The sequence below is a fragment of the Hypanus sabinus genome, chromosome 2 (assembly GCF_030144855.1).
Source record: "Hypanus sabinus isolate sHypSab1 chromosome 2, sHypSab1.hap1, whole genome shotgun sequence".
Lineage (NCBI taxonomy): Eukaryota > Metazoa > Chordata > Chondrichthyes > Myliobatiformes > Dasyatidae > Hypanus > Hypanus sabinus.
The window spans coordinates 195,218,748-195,244,836 of record NC_082707.1 but is presented as its reverse complement, the minus strand read 5'-3'; the positions used below and the strand labels follow the sequence as shown (position 1 = coordinate 195,244,836).

Below are 26,089 nucleotides of genomic sequence, written 5' to 3'. Positions count from 1 at the left end.
TCACCTGGCTTTACACATCACTTTCGAGCTTGTAATCCTTCCCCTTCCCCCACCACTTTACTTCGGTGTCTTTCTCCTTCCTTCCCACTAAACCCCTAATTTTGGTGTCATCCACAAATTTGCTGATCCTTTACTGTTCTATTAACCATACAACTCCAGTCCCCTCTGATTTTCTGCATTAATATTGGGCTTGATTCCTATCCATTTTTAATTCATGTTTATCCTTGCTGAGCTCAATGGTATGACCCAGCATAATGCTCTTTCATGTCTTGCTATTTTGTTTGTAGTTTATCAAGTCCATAAATGGGCTATTTTTGAGCTGTTGTCCAGCTCAGTTTCCTCTCACTTCCAACAAGTTTTTATCCATACAGGTTTCCCCTGCTATCCGAAGGTAGAGTGTTCCTATGAAACCGTTTGTAAGCCGAAATGTCATAAAGTGAAGAAGCAATTACCATTAATTTATATGGGAAATTTTTTGAGCGTTCCCAGAACCAAAAAAAACCTAACAAATCATACCAAATAACACATAAAACCTAAAATAGTAAAAGCAGGAATGATATGATAAATATACAGCCTATATGAAGTAGAAATATTTTATATACAGTGTAGTTTCACTTATCAAAATCAGGAAGACAGCCAGCTGAAATTGATTTCGAGAAAAAAAATCGGCACATACACGCATGCGCACACAACTGCCTGCACAAGGCTTCACGGTCATGGTAGTCTTTCTCGGGGTAAACACAAATATAAAGCAGGCGTCTTTTTTTCGTAAAAGTGAAAATCCTCTTTGGTTAGCGAAATCAGGTCTTTCGTAACAGCGAGCTGTCATAAAGCTAATGTTCGAAAAATGGGGGCCACCTGTACTATCCTGCCCACCACTGAGAGTATCTATCTGAGGCGTCACCTCAAATCGGCAGCATCTATCACCAATGGTCTCCACCATCCAGATCATGCCATCTTCTTGTATTCACTACAATCGAAACCTCAAGTCCCACAGTACCACATTCAAACACAGATTCCCATCAACCATTCAGTTTTTGAACTAACCTGCACAATTCTAATCAATATCTCACTGTAGCAACATTATGAACATTTTGCATTACAATTATACTCAGAAAACTCTGATGGTGTGACATCAGACAACACTCAACACTTGAAAAAGACACCAAAGATGAACAGAATAAACAATTCAAGACAGTTCTCAAAACCTCCTCGAAATACTCAACCTCTCCACTTACTTATGGAAACAATTTCCAATGTTGTGGTATGTTCCAATAAAGCTGCTAAACTTATCTTTTATGTTTGACAAGTTCTGTTAACTACAGTCTTCAAACACTATCACCCTAGATTGTGATTCATTTTATTTCATAATACAGTATATCAAACAGAAAAAGAACAAACTTGCATTTCCCAATCAAATAAAGTCACCAGTCAATCACATGATTGTCAGGCATCATGGCTGAAGGGCCTGTTCCTATGCTGAATTGTTTAATATTCTATGTTCCAAGCTGATGTTACAGCTGCACTGGAAGAACATGGGGAGTTTGGGTGTACAGGTCTTCAGCAATATTTTAAACAGGAGGTGACTGCTCAATGGTGACTATGGCCAGTTGTTTTCTGACTTCACACAAAAGTAGATCAATGAAGAAAGATGAACAGCGGGACCCTGATCCTATTTTGTTTTTAAATGACAATTATAACTTTTAGATAGTGCTGAGTCAGTTTCTTGAGCCCACTGCAATACTCCTAGTGAAGGTACACTAAAATACGGTAAGCCAGCAAGTTAAAAATCAAATGACAAAGCAGGACGAGTGATACCTAGCTAAATCAAGATTATAAGCAATTTGGAAAAGAATAAACAGATCATGGCTCTCCCATACACCTGCTAACTTTTCCCTCTTGCAAATTGAAGCTGTTATCTAAATAGCTTTGCAAATTTGTATTTCATAGATAGTATGTGCTGGCAGTAATACTAGAAATAAACATCTGGGGAGGTGGAGTGCTAATCAAGCAAACATTTTTGAGGATTCTCAGAGAAGTAGAGATCACACTCCAGATTCTTCCAATGGAAAGGTAATGAAGTACCAGGAGGTCAATCATTTACTTCTAATCATCGCAATATAGGAAGGATGTGATTGCCCTGGAGAGAGTGCGGGGAAGATTCCTCAGGACATTGCTTGGAGCGCAGCTTCTCACTTATAAGGGACTGAACAGGCTTAGTTTATTTTTCTAATGAAGCAAAGATGGTCGAAGTGACCTGAGAAACATATATAAAATTTTGAGAGGCATAGAGTGGAACATTGTTGCATGATGGGGCTATCTAAGAAGAGGGCATAGGTTTAAGGTGAGACAGGATCTGAGGGGGTATTTGTTCACACAAAATGCTGGTTGGGGTCCGGGTTACACTGCCTGAAGGGATGACAGAGGTAAACACCTTATTGATATTCAGGCATTTAGGCAAGTACTTGAATCAGGACGTAAACTCAAAACTTTACAACTCAAAGGTGAAAAAGCAAATTATGTTGACAGTCTTTAAGTGTTTCTACTAGGAACTCTTTGGTTAAAATCATTTTCACATTTAAAGCCTATATTATCATCTATGAGTTAACTATGGAAAAGTATTCACAAGTATGTTAGTATTACTGTCACACAGCATCACAGATTAAAACTCAATCTATATCTCTGGAGCTGTCCACATTGACTTAACACATTTTGCCTGTGATTACGTGGACTTCCTCCAGGGGCACTTGTTTCATCTCACATGCCCAGTCATGCTGGTTTTGTATTAATTACACATCATCTTAAATTGCCCCTATTATGTTGAATGGGTGGCAGGAGGCTGACAAATTATTGATGGGAAATATGGGCTAGTGTAGATTGATATTTGATGGTTGGCACTATCACGGTTGGCCTAACTACCTGTTTCTGTGCTGCATGACTCTGTGACTCTTAAGCAGACTGGAAGGTCCAAATGTAAGAATTGCTCAGGTATCAAATTCCATGTGATAACAGATCAACACTACATCCAAATTAATACAGATTTTGTATGCAGCACAGTAGCATAGTGGTTAGTGTAACACTATTACAGTGCCTGCTGGAAGTTCAGAGTTCAATTCCTAACACCGTCAGTCAGGAGTTTCTATGTTCTTCCCATGCCCAAGTGGAATTCCGCAAACGCTTCAGTTTCTTATTACATTCCAAAGATGCAAGATTAGGGTCAGAGAGTTGCGGGGCATGCTACGTTGGCATCAGAACACAGCGACACTTGCAGACTCATTTGATGCATACGGCACATTTCACTGCACATTTCGACGTACATGTGACAAATAAATCTAAACTCTCATTATACTTACTTGATAAGAGCCATTTATTGCTTTGGAGTAATCATTAGCCTTTTTGTCACCAGATGCTGCCACAATGCTTGCTGAAGTTGACTGAAATAGATGAAAAGACACGTGTTAATACAGGAAATTTAGATATTAGAAACAGATTTTCGCTCAGGTACATTTAAATTTATTAGTTTTAAATTTTAAATCCTTTGAATTTCTTCAGAGAAGTCAAAGGACAATTTAAACAGAATATACAGAGCACTAAATGCTTATATCGTACATCCTGGGGATATGTACACCTTCTGTACCTAATAAAGTAGCCACTGAGTGTATGTTGTGAAGAATATGAATTCCTTCTTTTCTTGGTCAGGCTCATGGTAACAACTCCCCCCCCCCCCCACCCCACCACACACACACCCCTGCATTCCAAAGAATGGGCTATCCCTTTTCTCCTACAGTAAGGAGATCATTACTCAATGGCTCATTCTGTGTACGTGAAGGGTGAGAGACTGTGTGGTAATGATAAAATTTTAAGGGAACTGGGAGTCTCAGATTCCTGTAAATACAGTCTGCCCTCCTTATCCACGAGGGATTGGTTCCAGGACTGCTCACTGACATCAAAAAACGCAGATGCTCAAATCCCTTATTCAACCTGTCTCAATGAGGTGGACCTTAGGACCCACCGGAACCCCAGACCTTATTTAACCTGTCGCAGTGAGGTGGACATTAGGAACCAGCAGCCAATCTCTGAATCCGCAGTGTTTCTGTTCACGAAAATAATCATGATCGAAAATAAAGTGGAAATAATAAAGCGATTGGAAAGAGGTGAAATGCCATTGGTCATTGGAAAAGCGTTAGGCTATAGTTGGTCAACAATTGGAACAATTTTAAAGGATAAAATGAGAAAGGCCCTGCCCCGATGAAAGCTACAATTATTACTAAGCAACGCAGTGGTTTAATTATTGGTTTTTGGGGTTTTGGGTTTTTGATCCTCCATATCAACCAGGTACGTTAGGAGAGCGCACTCGGAAGTGGTCTGTCACTGGATTGAACTCGGGAACTTCCCGAGCCCGGCGCTGAAACATATGTTCTTAAGTGTTTTATATGCCTAGAAAGGTAAAATATATACTATAAACTAAGACAAACGTTTGACTAGCTGATGCTAAATAATATCGGATGTACCTGTTCCGACTTACATAGTAAGAGAACATCCGTTTTTTTTTAATGATCCTGATCCACAGTAACTTACACACAAACTCCCGTATACTTTAAATCATCTCTAGATTACTTATACAGTTGGCCCTCCATATCCACGAATTCCGCATGCGCGAATTCAACGAACTGCGAATCACGAAAACCCGGAAGTGCTCTTCCAGCACTTGTTTTTCGAGCTTGTACAGATTTTCTTTTCTTGTCATTATTCCCTAAACAATGTAGTATAACAACTATTTTACACAGTATTTACATTGTATTAGCTACTATAAGTAATCTGGAGATGATTTAAAGCATACAGGAGCATGTGCATAGGTTATCGTGGATCGGGATTGAAAAAAAATCGGAAGTTCTCTTACCAAGTAAGTCAGAACAGGTATATCCGGTATTAATTAGCATCAGTTAGTCAAACATTTGTCCTAGTATATAGATTATATTTTACCTTTCTATGCATATAAAACTTAAGAACGTATGTTTCAGCATCAGGCTTGGGAACGGAAACTCCTGAGTTTGATCCAGTGACAGATCACTCCCTAGTGCGCTCTCCTCTGTGCAGTTTCAAAACCCAAAACCCAATAATTAAACCACTGTGTTGCTTAGTAATAATTGTAGCTTTCATCGGGGCAGAGTCTTTCTCACTTTATCCTTTAAAATTGTTCCGATCGTTGACCGACTGTAGCCTAACGCTTTTCCAATGACCAGTCCACCAACTCAAAACAATTTCATAGTACTCCTATGCCTATCGTGACCACCTTATCTCTGGAGCCTTACTCTTAAGTCTCAGGTTACACATAGGTAGATGGACAACCAAGTGATCAGATTTCCCAAAATGTAGTTTAAGCATGGAACTGTAGGCATTCCTTACCATAGTATAGAAGTGGCTTAGTGTGTTGGGACCCCTGATGCTGCAGATTTATACTTATTGTAATTGGGCAGAGATTTCTTCAAACAAGCCTAATTGAAGTCCCCAGCTATGATTTCAAATGTATTGGGTGAGCAGATTCTTGTTTGGCGATGCAGCACTCAATACGTCAAGTACCTGGTTAATATCAGCTTTTGGCAATATGTAAACTGCAATTAGAATCACGAAATGGGAACTCTCTTGGTAAGTAGAACAGTCGGCACTAAATTGTAAGATGTTCCAAGTCGAGAGAACAAGAGTGCAACAAGACCACTGCATCTGAGCACCACAAAAAGTTTATCATGAAGCACCATAACACCATCTTTTGCCTTCTCTCAGTTGGCAGTTTGGTCCATAGCAAGAAGCCCTTAGGTCCAATTGCTAAATTTGGTGTATTCAGAGTGAGCCATAGCTCCTGAAAAAAAACACACCAATTCCTCATTTCCCTTTACCCTCAGGTCCTCAATCTTGTTTTACAGCGACCGTTCACTCACTAATACTAGGTAGAGGAGCTTTCATTTCTTGGCGTTTCAGCCTGGCTTGAAAGCTCCACCTTCTCCCTCCCTTCCTTCTGTATCAATGTACCTTCATCTGCTTAAAGGCGTCATTCCTGTATGCTTGCTTACAAGTTAAGTCCGCCAAGTCCTTTAGAAGATCATGAAATCTTTAGTTCATTAAGGCAGTTCAAAAATACATCGTTTAAAGGGAAATTACAGGCTGCAGATTGCAGTTAGTGTAATTCTGAAGAGGTACATTTAAAAGTTTTGTAATCTGCTTGTAGCACATCACCGTGGTTCACTGATGATACCAGTAGTAACAACAATGTATCTTATGACACTCTCATAAACTTCACACTCTCGCATACCTCTCATCAAACCATAATAATCAAACCAAGTGATCAAACCCAGATCAAAGAAGAATCCAAAGTGCATGTGTGAAGCAGCATCAGATGCATCTAAAACTGAGGTTACACCCTGATGAAGCCCTAAAATAGGACTACAAATTTACTAAGCAGCAAAAGTAGTATGCAATATACAGGGCCAAGCAATCAAATAAAAAACACATCAGGACAAAGCTCTAAATTCCTGCAATGGGTCACAAATGGGAGGACAAACTAAGAACACTGCATTGCTCAAAGACAGACAGTACAGCATGTGTGTGTCAAAGACAATGCCAAAGAAAATAGTTACTTATTAAAGTCAGTCACTGCGTTTGAAGGATATAGGCAGAAATGGTGTCTATTAATGGTGGTTCAACTAATTGCTTCGTCAAAGATATTATCAAGAGTTAACAAGTTCTCTGATGACAGCATAATATTAATCCAACTAGCACCTTAGTAAATAAGCTTGCAGCAAGAAGACTTGAATGTCACTGAACTAAGGTACAATAAATGACAAATACTATTTCTGCTACTGAAACTTTGTCAACAAGAGAGGGTCTAGCCATGACTTCAAAATCATTCAGCAAACTTTTCTTTGCTAAGTATCTGTCAATGAAAAAAATTAACTGGACCAGCAATGGTCCAAAAGGTCAAAGATATATATCCTGCCCCAAATCCATTCCTCAATTGCAGATCCCAGTCAGTTCAGATTGGCAAAAATATCTCCTCCACAATTTCATCAGCACATTTGCACTACAAGACTGTGTGCTTAGACCCCGGCTCTACTCAATTTATACTTATGACTGTGAGGGTAAGCACAGCTCTAATGCCATACTTGGTGATGCCACTGTCATTGGCCGAATCAAAGGTGGTGACAAATCAGCATTTAGGAGGGAGATTGAAAATATGGCTGTGTGGTGACACAACAACCACCTCTCAATTAATGTCAGTGTTATGTTGTAGGTATTTCATTTTGTGCTCTTCTGTGCAAACTGCTTGTTTTCAGCTTATGCTTGGGTTATTGTTGAAGATAAGGAGAAATGTCTGTAAGCTAATTAGGATAGCTGAATTCAAGGGAAGGTTTCCGTGGTAAGGGACACTAAGGTTAGGCTTGGGGGTTTTTTTGGATTCAAGAGAGATGAAGAAAGATGCCAAAGAGAAGAGGTCGTAGGATTCGACCTGGAGCGGGTCCGTGATTTGATGAAGCCCGGTGTGAGATTGATTGAGGATTGGTGGCCTAGGGAAACTGTGAGCGCCAACTTGTGCACATTACACTGCTTCATTAAAATTGGCCTTTTTCTTTTTTTGTTCTTTTCTTTACTAACCCATTAGTCAAATTAAGAATTATAAAGCTAAATCTTTTAATTGCATGCAGTGTATTCTCTGTTATTTTGTAGCACTCATTAGTAACAGGGTAACGAATAACACAGCATCCACACAAACAGGGGGTTTGGGGTGGGCTCGTGTCTCAATCTCACACATTTGACGAGGCTGGAGATTATCTTCCCTAGACTTACGCAGCCAAGGAAAGCAGGATGTTTCATCAGCAGGACTAAGAGATGATTATTGATCAGGAGGAAGAAACCAGAAGTCCATGAGCAAGTCCTCATCAGGGAATTAGATAGCTAGCAACTTTAAATTCCTCTGTGTTATCATTTCAAGGTATCTGTCCTGGGTCCAACATCTAAGTAACATCATAGAGAAAGCATGGTAACACCTCTACTTTCTTAGAAGTTTGCAAAGGTTCAGTATGTCATCTAATACTTCGACAATCTTCTGAAGATGTGTGGCAGACATTATATTAACAGGTTGCATCATGGTCTGATATAGAGACACTAATGCCCTTGAACAGAAAATCCTACAAAAAGAGGTGGACATGGTCCAGTCCATCATGGATAAAACCTTCTCCACCACTGAGCACATCTACAAGAAGCAGTGTTCCAGGAAGGCAGGATTCATTATTAAGGACCCTCACCATCCAAGCCATGGTCTCTTCTTGCTCCTGCATCAGGAAGGTGGTACAAGAATCTTAAGACGCACACCACCAGGTTCATAAAGAGCTATTGCCCCTCAACAATCAGGCTCTTGAACCAGACAGGATAACTTCACTGAACTCCACTCACCCCATCACTGAACTGTTCCCAGAACCTATGACCTCTCTTTCAAGGACTTTTCATGTCATGTTCTCCATATTTATTGCTCGTGTTATTTGTTTTTTATATTTGCAGTTTCTCGTATTTTGCACATTGGCTCTATGTCTATCCTGCTGGGTGTGGTTTCTTTAGATTTACTATATATGCCCACAAGAAAACGAATCTGAGCATTGTAAATGGTGACATATATGTACTTAGATAATAACAACACACACGAAATGCTGGTGGAACACAGCAGGCCAGGCAGCATCTATAGGGAGAAGTGCTGTCGACGTTTCGGGCCGAGACCCTTCGTCAGGACTAACTGAAAGGAAAGATAGTAAGAGATCTGAAATTAGTGGGGGGAGGGGGAAATGCGAAATGATAGTAGACCGGAGGGGGTGGGATGAAGCTAAGAGCTGGAAAGGTGATTGGCGAAAGTGATACAGAGCTGGAGAAGGGAAAGGATCATGGGACAGGAGGCCTTGGGAGAAAGAAGGTGGGGGGGGGGGGGGGGGGAAGCACCAGAGGGAGATGGAGAACAGGCAAACAACTAAATATGTCAGGGATGGGGTAAGAAGGGGAGGAGGGGCATTAACGGAAGTTAGAGAAGTCGATGTTCATGCCATCAGGTTGGAGGCTACCCAGCTGGTATATAAGGTGTTGTTACTCCAACCTGAACTTGGATTCATTTTGACAATAGAGGAGGCCATGGATAGACATATCAGAATGGGAATGGGACGTGGAATAAAAATGTGTGGCCACTGGGAGATCCTGCTTTTTCTGGTGGACCGAGCGTATGTGTTCAGCGAAACGGTCTCCCAGTCTGCGTCGGGTCTCACCAATATATAAAAGGACACACCGGGAGCACCGGATGCAGTATACCCCACCAGCCGACTCACAGGTGAAGTGTCGCCTCACCTGGAAGGACTGTCTGGGGCCCTGAATGGTGGTGAGGGAGGAAGTGTAAGGGCAGGTGTAGCACTTGCTCCATTTACAAGGATAAGTGCCAGGAGGAAGATCGGTGGGAAGGGATAGGGGGGGGGGGGGGGGGGAAACAAGCAGGCAAGGGAATCGCGTAGGGAGCAATCCCTCTGAAAAGCAGAAGGGGGGGGGGGAGGGAAAAATGTGTTTGGTAGTAGGATCCCGTTGGAGGTGGCGAAAGTTATGGAGAATTATACGTTGGACCTGGAGGCTGGTGGCGGGTAGGTAAGGACAAGGGGAACCCTATCCCGAGTGGGGTGGCAGGTGGATTGGGTGAGGGCAGATGTGCGGGAAATGGGAGAGATGCGTTTGAGAGCAGAGTTGATGGTGGACAAAGCCCCTTTGTTTAAAAAAGGAAGACATCTCCTTCGTCCTGGAATGAAAAGCCTCATCCTGAGAGCAGATGCGGCGGAAATGGAGGAATTGTGAGAAGGGGATAGCCTTTTTGCAAGAGACAGGGTGGGAAGAGGAATAGTCCAGGTAGCTGTGAGAGTCTGTAGGCTTATAGTAGATATCAGTAGATAAGCCATCTCCAGAGATGGAGGCAGAAAGATCAAGAAAGGGGAGGGAGGTGTTGGAAATGGACCAGGTAAAATGTGAGGGCAGGGTGAAAGTTGGAGGCAAAATTAATGAAGTCAATGAGCTCAGCATGCGTGCAAGAGGCACCGCCAATGCAGTCGTCGATGTAGCGAAGGAAAAGAGGGGGATGGATACCGTATAGACTTGGAACATGGACTGTTCCACAAAGCCAACAAAAAGGCAGGCATAACTGAGACCCATACGGGTGCCCATGGTTACACCCTTGGTTTGGAGGAAGTGGGAGGAGCCAAAGGAGAAGGGTCTCGGCCCGAAACGTCGACAGCGCTTCTCCCTATAGATGCTGCCTGGCCTGCTGTATTCCACCAGCATTTTGTGTGTTGTTGTTTGAATTTCCAGCATCTGCAGATTTCCTTGTGTTTGCTACTTAGATAATAAATTTACTTTGAACTTTGAATTCCACAGACAATTGCAAAACATGTTAGAAATGATCCATTATGCCACTAAATCCACAAAAAGCTTGACACATTGTAGGATAAAACCTTCCGAAGATACCAGTACTCTATCCATCACAATTCACTTTCACTATCACCAGTGCATCACTGACACAATGCGCTGTAATTCTCACTGAGGTTGCTTCAAGATACTGTATTCTAGTTTACACTAAGCTAGCACACATATAACACTCTGCTAGCAGGCATGTAATATCACTGATACTTGCAGTTGTCTTCCAAATTACAAACCTTCTGATGTGGAAAGATTTCAGAATCAGAATCACTTTATTGCCAGTACATGAAACATACCAGAATTGATTGTGGTTTGATACCAAGCATAAATCACAGGACAATAGCACAACAGACAACACATCAACAACTAACAATTTTCAAGACAGTAGTGCAAACAGCCATGAGCAATCAACAAATAGAATGGTCACATATCAATAATCACGTCAATAATCACACTTAGATGTGAACATATGAACAGATTCAATAATCAACAGAACAAGGAGAGCAGGAAAGACCATTTAAAGGATGTTGTGCAGTTAGGGTATTACACCTGATTTGAGTTTTGTTGAGAAGCTGGATAGCTCCAAGAAAGAAGCTTTAGAGTTGGTGCTGATGGACTTCTAGTGTTTCCCTGATGGCATTTGGTAAACAGGCAACTGCTCATGTGGGTAGAATCAGCAGTAATTTCCTCAGTTCTTTTCTTCACTCTGGAGATGAACAGGTGTTTTAATGCCAGGAGCTGACAGCCAATGATCTTCCCTGCCACGTGGACCACTCACTGCAACCTAGGCTTGGAGAAGGAGGTAGTGGCGGAAAGCCGAATGTGATAGAGGTTGTCACGACCACTCTAAATGATGGCTGAGGTAAAAACTTATCAGGATACATCCTGAGAAGTTAATTTTCGTAAGCTGGCACAGGAAGAACAATCTCTGTTGGGTTTTCCTACTGATGTGAGTAATATGCTTGTCCCACTTCAAGTATTGGTAGTAGTCATCCTTAGTAATTTGAATGACTGAACCACAGCCAGACTGTAAATTTCCAGAAGGGAGTAGGTTGGGGGGTTGTTGATGTAAGTCAATCCTCATTTTCCAGTCTCTTAATAGCATTAAGCCCCAAATTGTTATGAGCACACCAAGCTGCAAGACAGTCTACCTCTATTTAATAGCAGGTCATATCATTATTAGAGATGAGACCAGCTACAGCAGAGTCATCCATGGACTTTAGAATTTTAGTGGATTTGTCAGTGGAGGTACAATTATTTGGATAAAGTGACAAGAGGAGTGGTAAAAGAACACAGCCCCGGGGACAGTGTGAGCTTATAAGCAATAGACCGGACAAGTAGGAAAGCAGCCTTATGTATTACTTTCTTCCTGTAAGAAACTTCATAATCCACTGACAGATATTGTAGGGTATAGCTAGCTGGGTTAACCTGCTGTGCAGCAACTGCAGAACAATAGTCATCATCCACAATATGGAACAATAGTGATCAATGAATACTAGCCAAGGACTTAATTCTGGAACTCCCATGTAGCAACATTGTGGAAATACTCTCACCAAAATGATTACAGTAACTCAGGCCAGCAATTTCAATAGCTTTTCTAGGGTAATTAGACCTGGCTTGCCAGTAAAGTCCAGATCCCATAAACAAATAAAATTCTTGTAACTCAGAAATGGCAAGTTTTCCTAAAGGCTGGATCTGAGGAAGTTATATCACCCTCTGACATGGAAAATGTATTTCAAGTAGCTATCAAAAGCTGGCCTTTATAAAACAGAAAATCAGGTGTTCAAGGGTTCTAAAATAGATAAACCACTCATGAAGATAAACTGCGATTGATCAATTAGCATTTAACAGTGCTATGTTCATTTTGGAGAAAAAAATTACCTGAACTAAAACAAAACACTTCTACAATAGCCTATGATTACATGAAGCAGAGAAAAAAAGACTAATGGATCCTCACACCAGCTCTATCTTTAAATGACATGCCTAGACACTAAACACAATTCTTCACTTAGGCTGACAATCCAGTCTTAGCAGCCAGGATAGACATACTGGCAACTTGGATAGAGATACTGAACCAACAACATCTCCCTTGAAATTTACTGCTACAGAGTCTTCACATATTGCTAGGTTCACAGTCTCAAATTTCTGTACGAGCAACGTTCACTGCTGTGGATAACCCTACAATATCCATTATTGGACTTTGTGGCAATTTGCCCCGCTAATATGAACTGAATACTTTGGGTCTACTCCGAGGATTTGTTTCTAAGGACTCAACTATGTTCAGAAGGCTGTTGTTGCTTCTATTGTTTATATGATTTGTGTTTTTTTCACTTTCTCTGTGAGCACAGGGGCATTGGTCATTTTTTAAATTGAGTTCTTTCGGGTCCCTTACTTTGCAACTGCCTGTAAGCAAACAAATCTTGAAGTTGTCAAATTTAAACATTCTTTAATAAATTCACTTTGGAACTTTGAAATACTGAATGTCACATGCGATCAAATCACAGCACTTACAAACAAGAGTACCAAATTCAGTTTAATAACTGGCATGCACAGTGTGGGACTGCCAATCTTAACACACAGCTTCATTTGATTTGAGATAATACTTAACCTAGCTAAACAGTTGCCACATGAACGGTTACAATGTTTAGCTCCAGGTAGCTTTAAAAATATTAGAACAGGGGTCCCCAACCTTTTTTGCACTACGGACCAGTTTGATATTGACAATATTCTTGTGGACCGGCTGACCGGGGGGGGGGGAGGGTGTTCAAGTAAGGTTGTCAACTTTCTCACTCCCAAATAAGGGACAAAAGTAGCAGTCAAATATGGCACACTTGTGTATACCCAGAGAAAGACTACCATGACCATGAAGCCTTGTGCGGGCACCTGCATGTGCATGCATGTACATGCCAAATTTTTTCTCCACGGTTTTGCCTTAATCGTGATTCTGTTAAGTGAAACTACACTGTACACACATTATTTCTACTTCATATAGGCTGTGTATTTATCATATCATTCTTGCTTTTTCTATATGTTAGTGTTATTTTAGGTTTTATGTGCTATTTGGTATGATTTGGCAGGTTATTTCAAGTTCAACAGTGCGTGACAGGGAATGAGGAAAGGTGCAGCTGACTCATATTGCTTCCTTGTGGCCCGGTAGTACATGCTTTGCGGCCCAGTACCAGTCCACAGCTCGGTGGTTGGGACCACTGTATTAGAAGGCCAAGATAAATCCACTGTGTACAGGATCCCATGTTTTCATACATTGAATTCCTTTAACAGTCACCAGCAAAAAAACTGCCCTTGAGAATAACACCTTGAAATCTTGAACAGCAAAATAAAGTTCCACAACTTCCTACACCAAGAAAATATGAAAAAAAGCACCAACAGCGTCTGCAGCAAAACCATCAAGCTTAGATGTATGAGGAATTCCCTTCCCTTTCCCGATCTCACTGCCTCTATCTCTGGAGACAGCTTATCCACGAATGGTGTATTATAAACCAACGGACTTTCACAGCTACCTGGACTATATGTAGTCCCACCCTGCTTCTTGTAAAAATACCACCCCCATATCTCAATTCCTCCGTCTTCACTATATCTGCTCTCATAATGAGGCTTTTCATTCCAGAACAAAGGAGATGTCCTCCTTTTTCAAAGATAGGGGATTCCCTTCCACCACCATCAACGCTGCCCTCAACTGGGTCTCTTCTATTTCACACATATCCTCCCAACACGCTACCTGGGATAGGGATCCTCTTGTCCTCACCCACCAGCCTCCGCATCCAGCACATAATTCTCCGAAACTTCCGCCTCCTCCAACTGGATCCCACCACCAAACACATCTCCCCCCACCTCGCACTTTCTGCTTTCCACAGGGATCGCTCCCTACACAACTCACTTGTCCATTCGCCCCTCCTCACTGATCTCCCTCCTGGCACTTATCCTTGCAAGTGGAACAAGTGCTACACCTGCCCCTACAACTCCTCCCCTCACTACCATTCAGGGTCCCAAACAGTCCTTCCAGGTGAGGCAACACTTCATCTGTGAGTCTGTTGGCATCATATACTGTGTTCGGTGCTCCCGGTATGGCCTTCTGTATATTGGTGAGACCCCATGTAGATTGGGAGACCGCTTTGTCGAACGTCTACGCTCCGACCACTAGAACAAGTGAGATTTCCCAGAGGCCACTCATTTTAATTCACTACCCATTCTGATATGTCCACCCATGGCCTCCTCCACTGTCATAATAAAGGCCACACTTAGGTTGGAGGAACAATACCTTATATTCCGTTTGGGTAACCTCCAACCTGATGGCATGAACATCGATTTCCCCCTCTCATGTTATCTCCTTGTCTGCCCATTGCCTCCCTCTGACGCTCCTCCCCACCCCCTTTTTCATTCTTCCACGGCTTTCTGTGTCTTCCACCAATCAACTTCCGAACTCTGCTTACTTTATTGTCACCAAACAATTGATACTAGAGCGTACAATCATCAAAGCAATATTTGAATCTGCACTTCGCGCTCCCTGAAGTACAAATTTTAGTAAATATAATAAAAATTTAAATTATAAATCATAATTAGAAAATAAAAAAGGGAAAATAAGGTAGTGCAAGTCAGGTTCAGATATTTGGAAGGTATGGCCCAGATCCAGGTCAGGATCTGTTCAGCAGTCTTATCACAGTTGGAAAGAAGCTGTTCCCAAATCTGGCCATATGAATCTTCAAGCTCCTGAACCTTCTCCCGGAGGGAAGAGGGACAAAAAGTGTACTGGCTGGGTGGGTCATGTCCTTGATTATCCTGGCAGCACTGCTCCGACAGTGTGCGGTGTAAAGTGAGTCCAAGGATGGAAGATTGGTCTGTGTGATGTGCTGGGCTATGTTCATGACCTTCTGCAGCTTCTTCTGGCCTTGGAGAGAACAACTTCCATACCAGGTTATGATGCACCCTAGAAGAATGCTTTCTACAGTGCACCTATAAAAATTAGTGAGGGTTTTAGGGGACAGCCAAATTTCTTCAGCTTTCTCCGGAAGTAAAGGTGCTGGTGGGCCTTCTTGGCAGTGGACTCTGCTTGGTTAGACCAAGTCAGGTCATTTGTGATATTCACCCCAAGGAACTTAAAGCTTTTGTTCCACCTGACCTGATCTGCTGAGTTCTTCCAGCATTTTGTGTGTGTTGCTCAGATTACCAGCATCGGCAGATTTTCTCTTGTTTGTGATGCATTAGGAACTATAGCCTTAAACAATAATTTAATGGAGTCATAGATTCCATCCCACATGGGCACCTGAGAAACCATTAAGCAGAACCAAATGCAAAATGAACTATTAGCCAAGTGAACCCTGATTTTGTGCAAAAAATTTTCTGTGAGTTATCCTTTCAACTACCTCCTAAAAACTCTTGATACATTATTTTCAAATACCCTGATGGTTGCATCACCACATAAAAGAAAATTTACATTCATCACATGCCACTGACAGATTACCCAAAAAATATTGCAAGTTAACTCATTCTATACGGTACTACCCTATGTTTTTGATTCTGAAATTTGAGAAGAGAGATTCTTGAATGTTTAAATAAATTTAAATATCCAGGTTATCATTAGTGAGGATAGCCCATTCACTTGATGGTACCACTTCATAGATTCACAGAAAAGTACAACACAAGAAGCAGGCCTTTCAGTCCATCTAGTCAATGCCAAAACCATTTAAACTGCCTACTTCCATTGACCTGCCCTGGGACAATAGTCTTCCATAACCCTATCCAAACTTCGCTTCAACATTGAAATTGAGCTTGCATGCTCCACTTGTACTGGCTGCTGTTTCCACATTCTCATGTCCCTTTAAGTTAGTGGCTGCCAACCCGTTGATCGTGATCGACTGGTTGATCTCTGAGACCTTCCCAGTAGATCCCGAAAAAAAAATACACAATTACTGTTGAGAGATGTTTCCAGGTTGCAGGGTTTTAGTTCCGTTCCTTCTTTCCAGTGCGCATGCACATAGCTCCCCCGTACGACACAGTGTACTTCAGGGTCCCCAACCTGCACCTTTCTTCATTGCCTGTCACGGCCAATGTTGAACTTGAGCACATGAGGTCATCAGTTGCCTAAACACGCGGCCAGCGAGAACTGCCGATGCTACTAGCCCGAAGCGCGGCCGGTGGGAAGTGCTGATGCTACTGGCCCGGAGCGCGGCCGGCGGGAAGTGCTGATGCTACTGGCTCGGAGCACAGACAGATGGGCGCTGCCTCTGAACCTGTTTAACACACTGAATGTTCGTGGGGAACCCGGTGCTAAAATATTCGCAGACGACCTAATTCGGACTCAAGGTTTTGTAAGTATCAGAGCAACTATCTCACTGTGATTTACTGAAACAAACTTTTGTCAGCCGATAGATCCTACAAGGGGGGTGCGCGCGTCCTGTTGCTCTCTTTGGACTGCGACCACTGCGTCCCCGGTACGTGGACTTCCGGCCCTGACCTTGTCCTCTCACCCAACCCACGGCCAACCGCACCTGGCCAGGGCGGCTGGCGGGCAAAGGGTGGAGTTCGGGCTGGAAGGCTGTATAATGAGGCAATGAAGCCCTCAAAATTGCTTCGGTCCAAGTTCTGAGTCCAAGTACCCCGCACTTAAAGACAAACCCGTTGAGTTTTCTCAGCTGAAAAAACGTGAGCAGGCTGGACAGCAGCTAAGTGCCAAGAGCTGCGAAAACTAAATTGCAGAATCGACTGGACATAAGGAACCTGCTTTGAGTATCGCTGTATTCCGGTCATGTTTAACACCACCCTCCCCCCCCCACAGTCTGCTGGTGTGCAAGCATACTGTCAATATTAAACCAGTCTGTGGTGCAAAAAAGGGTGGGTACCCCTGGTGTTTATGCATTATTTCTACTTCTGGGTTGCGGGGTTTTACTTCCGGTCTTTTCTGCCCCAGTGCACATGCGTGTAACTAATCGATCTGGGGTCGATCTTGCCTTTCACTAAGGCCGAGATAGGGGATCTTGGGCTTAAAAAGGTTGGTGACCACTACTCTAAGTGAAGAAGTTTCCCCTCATGTTCCTCTTAAACTTTTAACCTTTCACCTTTTACCCATGACCTCTGGCTGTAGTCCCATACAACCTCAGTGGAAAAAGTGTACTTGCATTTACCCTAACAATACCTTTCATAATTTTGTATACCGCTACCAAATCTCCTCTCAATTCTCTACATTCACTTTCTTGTACTCTAAATTCCACTTCTCTCCGTTATTCTATTGTCACTTCTGCACTGCTTTCTCCACTGGACTCTTTGCACCGTACTATTGCTTTGTATTATCTGTTGTACTTATTACTATCTACAGCCCCAACTCTTACATCAGAATGTTGTTCATTGAATTTAGTTTGGCATTCAATACTGTGATCCCCAAACTTCGCCAGCTTGGTATCAGCTCATCCCTCTCCAATTGGACCTTGGATTTTCTGACTAACAGACCCCAATCTATTAAATTAGTCCTCTCCTCCTCCACTCTCACCCTGAACACCGGTGTGACTCAAGGCTGTGTGCTGAGCCCCCTTCTGTACTCCCTTTTCATCTATGACTGTGTTTCTGTACATGGTTCTAACTCCATAATCAAGTTCACAGACAACACCATGGTGGTTGCCCTGATCAGAGGGGATGACGAGACAGCCTATAGGGATGAGGTCCAGCACCTGGCTGTGTGGTGTGCCGACAACAACTTGGCCCTTAACACCCAGAAGACCGAGGAGATCATTGTGGACTTCAGGCACGCTAGGAGCCACACTCACTATCCCATCTACATCAACTGAGCTGTAGTGGAGCGCGTATCAAGCTTCAAATTCCTTGGTGTCCATATTTCCGAGGATCTCACCTGGTCCCTGAACTCTTCCATCCTGATCAAAAAGGTACAATAGAGCCTTTATTTCCTGCGAAGCATCAAGAAAGCTCACCTCTGTCTCAGGATACTGACAGACTTCTACTGCTGTACCACTGAGAGCATACTCACCAACTGCATCTCAGTGTCGTATGGCAATTGTCCCGTATCAGACCGCAAAGCACTCCAATGTGTGGTGAAAACTGCCCAGCAGATTATCCGCACCCAGTTGCCCACCACCGAGAACATCTACCATAAACGCTGCCTGGGCATTATCAAGGATGCATCTCACCCTAACCATGGACTTTTTACTCTCCTCCCATCCGGTAGGCGCTACAGGAGCTTCTGCTCCCGCACCAGCAGGGACAGGAAGAGTTTCTTCCCTGAAGCTGTGACCCTGCTGAACCTCACATTAGAGCGCTAAGCAGTATTGCACCCATATTGTACTGTCTCAGTACTTTTATATTTGTGTGCTGTAGCACTTACTTTTTATTCGCAGTTATTTTGTAAATAACACTATTCTTTGCATTTCTGGTTAGATGCTAACTGCATTTCATTGGCTTTGTATCTGTACTCAGCACAATGACAATAAAATTGAATCTAATCTACTGCTTATTCTGTGAGCAAAGAATTTCATTGAACCCTGATATATGACAATAAAATAACCCGTCCTAGAATACTTGTTTTAGCTGTGTAACAAAATAACCATACTTTTATTACATGAACCAGAAAAAAACGACTCCATCTAATCCAGACTGAAGCCTCCACAAACCACATTTACATCTCCCACAGAATACAGACATATGGATTTATTGCAAGATTAATAAACTTTGAAATATTGTGGAATATTGGTAGCTTGGGTTGGCTATTCGGAAGTTTGTTGATTGCCGAGCCTGGCTAAGTGTTTGCTGACATTTCAGCTCAGATCAAAAAGATATCGCCAGTGTGCAGTTAAGGGCGTTGTCTCCTCAGAATGTTGGCTTATGTACTCCTCCGGGGTCTGAATGGATATTGATTAGATGTCCTGATCTAGTTGGCTGGTTCAATCATGACGTCTAATCAGTATCAATTCAGAGGACTATATAAGCCGGCATTCTGAAGTGACAACACCCTCAAATGTGCACTGATGATGGCTTCTTGATTGGAGCCGAAATGTCTGCAAACATTTTGCCAAGCTCAACGATCAACCAAACTTCTAAATTTATTGTTGATGTAAAGAATCAGCAGCTAGAATTCCTAAATGCACACGTTGTTACAGCAGTTTGGATTTTAAGAAAAAGCAACTCTTCATAGCACAGGAGACCTTACAGACCATCATTCTAGGGAAAAAAACACAATCCAGCATAACCACACCTGCCTTTGCAGTCCACATCTCTTCGGAGATCTCTTGGGGCACCAGATGGAGTAGGTCATATTTTGGCTTTGCTCTGTTCATTTTTCAATTTTTTACCACCTTTTCACTATTTATATTAAAGTATTTATATCACTTTTATATGCCCAAACTTTGATTTTTAATCGCTGAAATTGAATACCAGAGCGCAAAAGATCAGCCAAAGGCAAGGAAGCCGGTAATGGAAATGGAAGGAAAGGAGGAGATCCTAAACTACTTAAAGAATCTCCACTCACTTTGGAAGCTATGTTGAAACTCCTGCTTGATAAATTCGATAAAAAATGTTCTACTTTGGAAGTAGTTTTAAAGGAAATCGAAAGCAAACTGGGAGCTCCTGAGCAGGAGAGTGAAAAACAACAGCAGCAAATAGCTGAACTCGATGAAGCTGGAAGACAGAAAGATCGCAGATTGGATGCACTGGAAAAGAAATTAACTTCGACTACTCAGACACTAGAACAGTATAAACTCAAGATTATTGACTTGGAAAGTTGTAGTCATAAACAGAACCTGTGAATAATAGGGTTCTGTGAAGACGTTGAGAGTGGTGAGCTTACTAAATTTTTTTCTCAGTTTTTAATGGATGTGTTCGGCTCTGAAGCTTTCTCTACTATTCCTATACTGGATCATGCACATTGTGCTCTGAAAGCTAAACCCCGAAAAAGGGGAAACCCCGGTCTGTTATACTTCGATTCTACTATGTGCAAACCAAGGAGCATTTAATTCAAATTGCCTGTCGGAAATGGGTTACTGTACATAGGGAACTCAAGTTTTGACTGGTCGAAGACTACAGTTCCAAGGTGATGCGAGGGGTTTAAACCGATGATGTCCGACCTTTATCAAAGAAAGTTTCAACCAGCTCTGCTATTTCCAGCCCGTTTAAGAGTTGTTCTGCCCGACAAATTACATAAATGGTTTAAATCCGTGGAAGCAGCTCAACAATTCCTTGACAACTAACGTTCGATCCCAGCTGTCTAATAAATTGAATGTCTCTTTGTGTCTGTACTCATTTGGTTTATAATTAGTTCACAGATTTAGACTTTTGAAGTTGGGAGATTTTTGCTATTGGTTTGATAACACTTGTATTCTGTTTCAGAGTATTAATGTTTATTATGCTTTTATGTTTAAGTTTCTTTTTTTCTTTTGTTACTTTATTATTTTCAATTGTTCAGCTTTTGAAAATAATTTTTAAAATGATTTGATGATCGACTGTGTTTTTCTCTAAAATATTAATAAGATTGTATTCCGGTGCTGTTTATAGCATTCCCTTCTCAATGCTTCAACTAAGGTGGAAGTTCGAATTTTTCTCATTTTTTTTCGTGCCTGTATTCATTTAGTTTATAAATCTGACTGTTAAGAGTTTGAAGTTTTTTCTGATCTGGTGACTGAAAGTTTTTTTTCCTAAAATATTAATAAGATTGTATTCTGTTTAAATTTTTTAAGATATTGCTTCTCAAAATGTTTTGCAAATATGGCATTCCTTTCTCAATGTTTTGACTGGGTGGTATTTACATTTTTTTTCAATTTTGCAGACTTGCCATCAAGAGAGTGAGGGTAAGGGAGGTACTAGTTAGCTTTCTGGCTGTCCTTTGGCCAGTTTTCAGGTCTTTGTGGGTGGGGTGTGGGGTTATCTTTAGTTTATTTTTTCTCATCTGGGCTGAACTGAAACCACAAAAATGTCTGAATTGTCATAACTTCTGGTTCCCCTAAACATACCATATGGTTTATTCAAATAAAATGGATAATATTACTAACTTTGTTTCATGGAATACCAATGGTTTGAATCATCTGATTAAATGGAAGAAGATTTTTAAAGTTTTTCATAGATTGGAAGCTCAGATTATCTTTGCCCAGGAAACTCATGTGAGGAAGGAGGATAGTCAGCATTTCGTTAGGCTTTGGAAAGGCCAACAATCTTATTCTAATTCACAGGCTAAAGTGAAAGGTGTATCTATTTTTATAGACTCGTCAATTTCATTTGTTCACTCCTGAATGGTAGATTTCTATTAATTACTGGTTTACTTTATAACCAAAAAGTTGTTATGGTTAATATCTATGCACCAAATGCCAACTATCCTGAATTCTTTAAACAGTTATTTGCATCTCTTCCTAATTTAAATGAATATATGTTGATAATGGGCGGAGATTTTAACTGTTGTCTGAATCCTTCGATGGACAGGTCTGCATCCAATCAGGTACCTCCAAACAAATCGGCTATTCTTATTAATTCCTTATTAGTTGACTCCGGAATTTTAGATATTTGGAGGTTTTTACATCCTAATGATAAAGAGTACTCATTCCTTACTCATGTATATCATAATTATTCTAGAATTGACTACTTTTTTTTATTGACTCTCGATTAATTCCATTTGTTACTGTCTGTGAGTACGATGCAATCACTGTTTCTGAACATGTGACCTTGATCAATCAAATTAACTGATGTAACTTTTAGCGCTAGGCAATGGCGGTTCAATTCTACTCTATTTCAGGACTTAAACTTTGTTATCTTTATTAAAGAACAGATTGCTTTTTTCTTTTCAACTAAGTTTACGGAAGAAATTTCCAGTGGGATATTATGGGATACTTTTAAACTATACATGCGTGGTCAAGTTATATTATATTCTGCTGGATTGAAAAAGCAAATTAATAATGAAATACATACATTGGTTGAAAGATTAAAGAAATTGATAAAAAAGATATTCTGTTGCTCCTAATCTGGAGGTTTATACAAAGAGAGTTGAACTTCAGATGGAACACAGTTTGTTATTAACATCCCCGATTGAAAATCGATTACTTAAAACCAAGAGCCAATTTTATATACATGTTGACAAATTGGGTAAATTATTGGCCAACCAATTGAAAATTGCTTCGGATAAACGTCAGATTACTAAAGTTTGTAAATGCGATGGTAATTTGACGGTTGATTAGGACAAAATTGATAAATCTTTTAAATTCTATATCTCTTTATACCAAGCAGAATTTCCTGATGATTCTACCATTATGCATGAACTTTTATAGAAATTGAATGTTCTGAAATTACCACTTGATGCTTAGCATTAGATGCACCCATTAAGGAAGAAGAAATAAAGCAATTTCTTTGATGAATTTTGGTAAAACACCTGGTTTGGATTGGTATACAGTAGAATTTTTCAAACCTTTTTCAAATCTACTTTCTCCTTGGTTATGTAGAATCTTTAAGGATGCTTTATCTGTAGGTAAATTACCACAATCCTTTTATGAAGCATCTATTTCTTTAATTTCTAAAAAAGATAAAGACCCCACTGAATGTGCATCATATAGACCTATATCTTTGTTGAATGTGGTCTCCAAAATCTTTTCCAAAATATTGGCAACTAGATTTGAAAATGGATTGCCACAAATTGTCTCTGATGACCAGACAGTATTTATTATAAATTGTTATTCGTATTTTAATGTAAGGAGGTTAATGAATATTGTTTATACTCCTTCATCTAAAATCCCAGCAAGTGTTATTTCGCTTGATGCCGAGAAGGCGTTTGATAGAGTTGAATGGGAATATTTATTTAATACGCTTGAATTTTAGCTTAAAATTTTTATCTTGGATTAAATTGATATATCATACACCTTTGGCTTCTGTACTCAACATTAATCAGAGATCCCCCTTTTTCAGGCTTTTTCGAGGCACCAGACAGGGCTGTCCTTTAGTCCCTTACTACTTGATTTAGCCTTGGAGCCCCTGGCAATCACTCTTCGTGACTCACCCAATATATTAGGCATTATTCGTGGGAATGAGATACTTAAGGTATCACTAAATGCAGATGACCTGTTATTATATATCTCTAACCCAGAGAAATCCATCCCTGCAATAATATTACTACTTGCTCAGTTTAGTACTGTTTCTGGTTATAAATTGAATCTTAATAAGAGTGAACCTTTCTCCATTAAATATGCAAGCTCCAGTCTATAGACAATGCCCATTCAGACTGGTTACTAATTACTTATTTGGGCAGTAAAATTACTAAGAAGCATAAGGATCTATTTAAAGTTAACTTTTTACCCTTAATTGACCATGTTAAACAACTACTTACTAAATGGTCCCCATTGTCCTTATTGTTGATAGGTAGAATACTATTGAGATGATTATTTTACCTAAATTTCTGTATCTATTTCAAGCGGAACCAATTTTCATTTCTAAATCCTTTTTTGATATTATTGACTCTAAAATTTCTTCATATATAATGGCAGAAAAAAATCCTAGATTAAGTAAGAAATATTTACAGAAATCAAAATAGGAGGGTGGATTAGCAATGCCAAATTTTAGATTCTATTATTGGGCAATTAATATTTGATATTTAATGTTTTGGACACAAGATCTCGATTAAATTCATTGTCCACGATGGGTGAACCATGAACGCGAGTCTGTACAAGGGTTTTCATTGGCTTCTATCTTAGGGGCCTCGCTTCCCTTTGCACTTACTAAACTGAATAAACAAATAACTAATCCAATAACTAAACATACAATACGAATATGGTTTCAATTTCGTAAATATTTTGATTGAATAAATTTATCCTATCAAGTCCTATTTATCTAATTTTTCCTTCCAACCTTCCAGAATTGATCAAGCTTTTCTTTTATGGAGAACGAAGGGAATAACATGCTTTCGTAACTTATTCATGGATAACTGTCTCATATCTCTTGAACAGTTGTCTAATAAATATAGTTTGCCTAGATCACAATTTTTCAGATATTTACAGATTAGAAACTTTTTGAATATTATGTTACCTACTTTTCCGGTATCACATCAAACTGAAATTACAGAAAAACATTTAGGTTTAAACCCCTATCAGAAGAGTTTAATAGCAATTATTTATGATCTGATTACAAAAATACATCTAGGTACATCTAATAAAATTAAGAATGAATGGGAAAGAGAACTTCAGGTACCTTTACATATAGAGAAATGGGAGAAAATTCTCCAACTAGTTAACACTTCTTCAATGTCTGCTAGACACACCTTGACACAATTTAAGGTGGTTCATAGGGCCCATATGTCCAAGGATAAGTTAGCTCATTTTTATTGCCATATAAATCCTGTCTGTGACAGATGCAAGTCTGAGGTAGCTTCTTTAACACATATGTTCTGGTCTTGCCCTCTTTTGTAAAAATATTAGAAAGATATCTTTGATACTATTTCAGGAGTTTCACGTATTGATTTACAACCTCATCCTATTACTGTAATTTTTGGATTACCAGCAATGGACTCTAATCAATTATCCCCTTCAGCTTGCGAGGCCCTGCCCCAATGAAAGCTACAATTATTGCTAAGCAACGCAGTGGTTTAATTATTGAAATATATACGTTTCTTAAGTGTTTTATAGGCACAGAAAGGTAAAATATGTACTATATACTAAGACAAACATTTTACTAACAGAGGCTACATAATACCGGATGTACCTGTTCCGACTTCAAATCCGACTTAAAGGCGGACTCAGGAACGGAACTTGTTCATAACCCGGTGACTGCATGTACTTTAAATCATCTCTAGATTACTTATAATACCTAATACAATGTAAATGCTATGTAAATAGTTGTTATACTGTATTGTTTAGGGGAAAATGACAAGAAAAAAATAGCCTGTACATGCTCAAACCATTAGACAGTGCTCAGCACTTCCCTTCGAAACTGAATCTTTGACTTCTTGTCCAACGGTGCAATCATTAAGGACAGGCAGCCAACATCTCCCCCACGATTATCCTCAACAACAGTGCCCCACATGGCTGCGTCCTCAGCCCTCTTTTTTACTCCCAATTCACTCACAGTTGTATGGGTAGATTCTACTCTAACTCCATCTACAAGTTTGCAGATGACATCACCATGATGGGCCAGATCTCAAATAAGGTTAAGACAGAATACAAATAGGAGCCAGCGAGCTAACTGGAATGGTATCATGATCTGGTCACTGACTTCATCAAGTGGGGCAGAGCACATACTGCTGTATGTTCAATGGTGCTCAGGTGGAGACTGATGGTTGAAAGCTTCAAGTTTGTAAGTGTGAACATTACCAATGTCTTGCAGTGATCCAACCACATAGAAGCCACAGCCAAGAAAGCACACATCAGTGCCTCTACTTCCTCAGAAGGCTAAGGAAATTTGGCACATCTCCTTTAACCTCAGTAATGTGTTCAACACATATGTGAAGAACAGGAGGGTGACTAGAATGATGGTAGAAAGAGTATAGGGCTGATCAAGGATAAAAGAGGATACGAGGCTGGAGCCGGAGGAGGTAGGGGAGGTCCATAATAAGCAAGTTTGCTGATGGCACAAAGGTTAGTGGTATTGTGGATAGCTGAAAGTTGCTCTAACAGGACACTGACAGGATGCA

General features: G+C 40.6%; 1 protein-coding gene across 4 annotated transcripts in view; it reads right to left on the bottom strand.

Moving 5' to 3' along the window:
* The window catches only part of LOC132389643 (YLP motif-containing protein 1-like), a 163,778-nt gene that overhangs the window by 122,833 nt on the left and 14,856 nt on the right, over positions 1–26,089 (bottom strand). For all 4 annotated transcript variants that reach the window (XR_009510639.1, XR_009510638.1, XM_059962175.1 and 1 more), the window contains exon 2: positions 3,354–3,434. Coding sequence is in view for 2 of the 4 variants with exons in the window: in XM_059962175.1 (XP_059818158.1) it covers positions 3,354–3,434 (81 nt within the window). In the remaining 2 variants the exon portion in view is untranslated. The remainder of the gene's footprint in view (positions 1–3,353; positions 3,435–26,089) is intronic.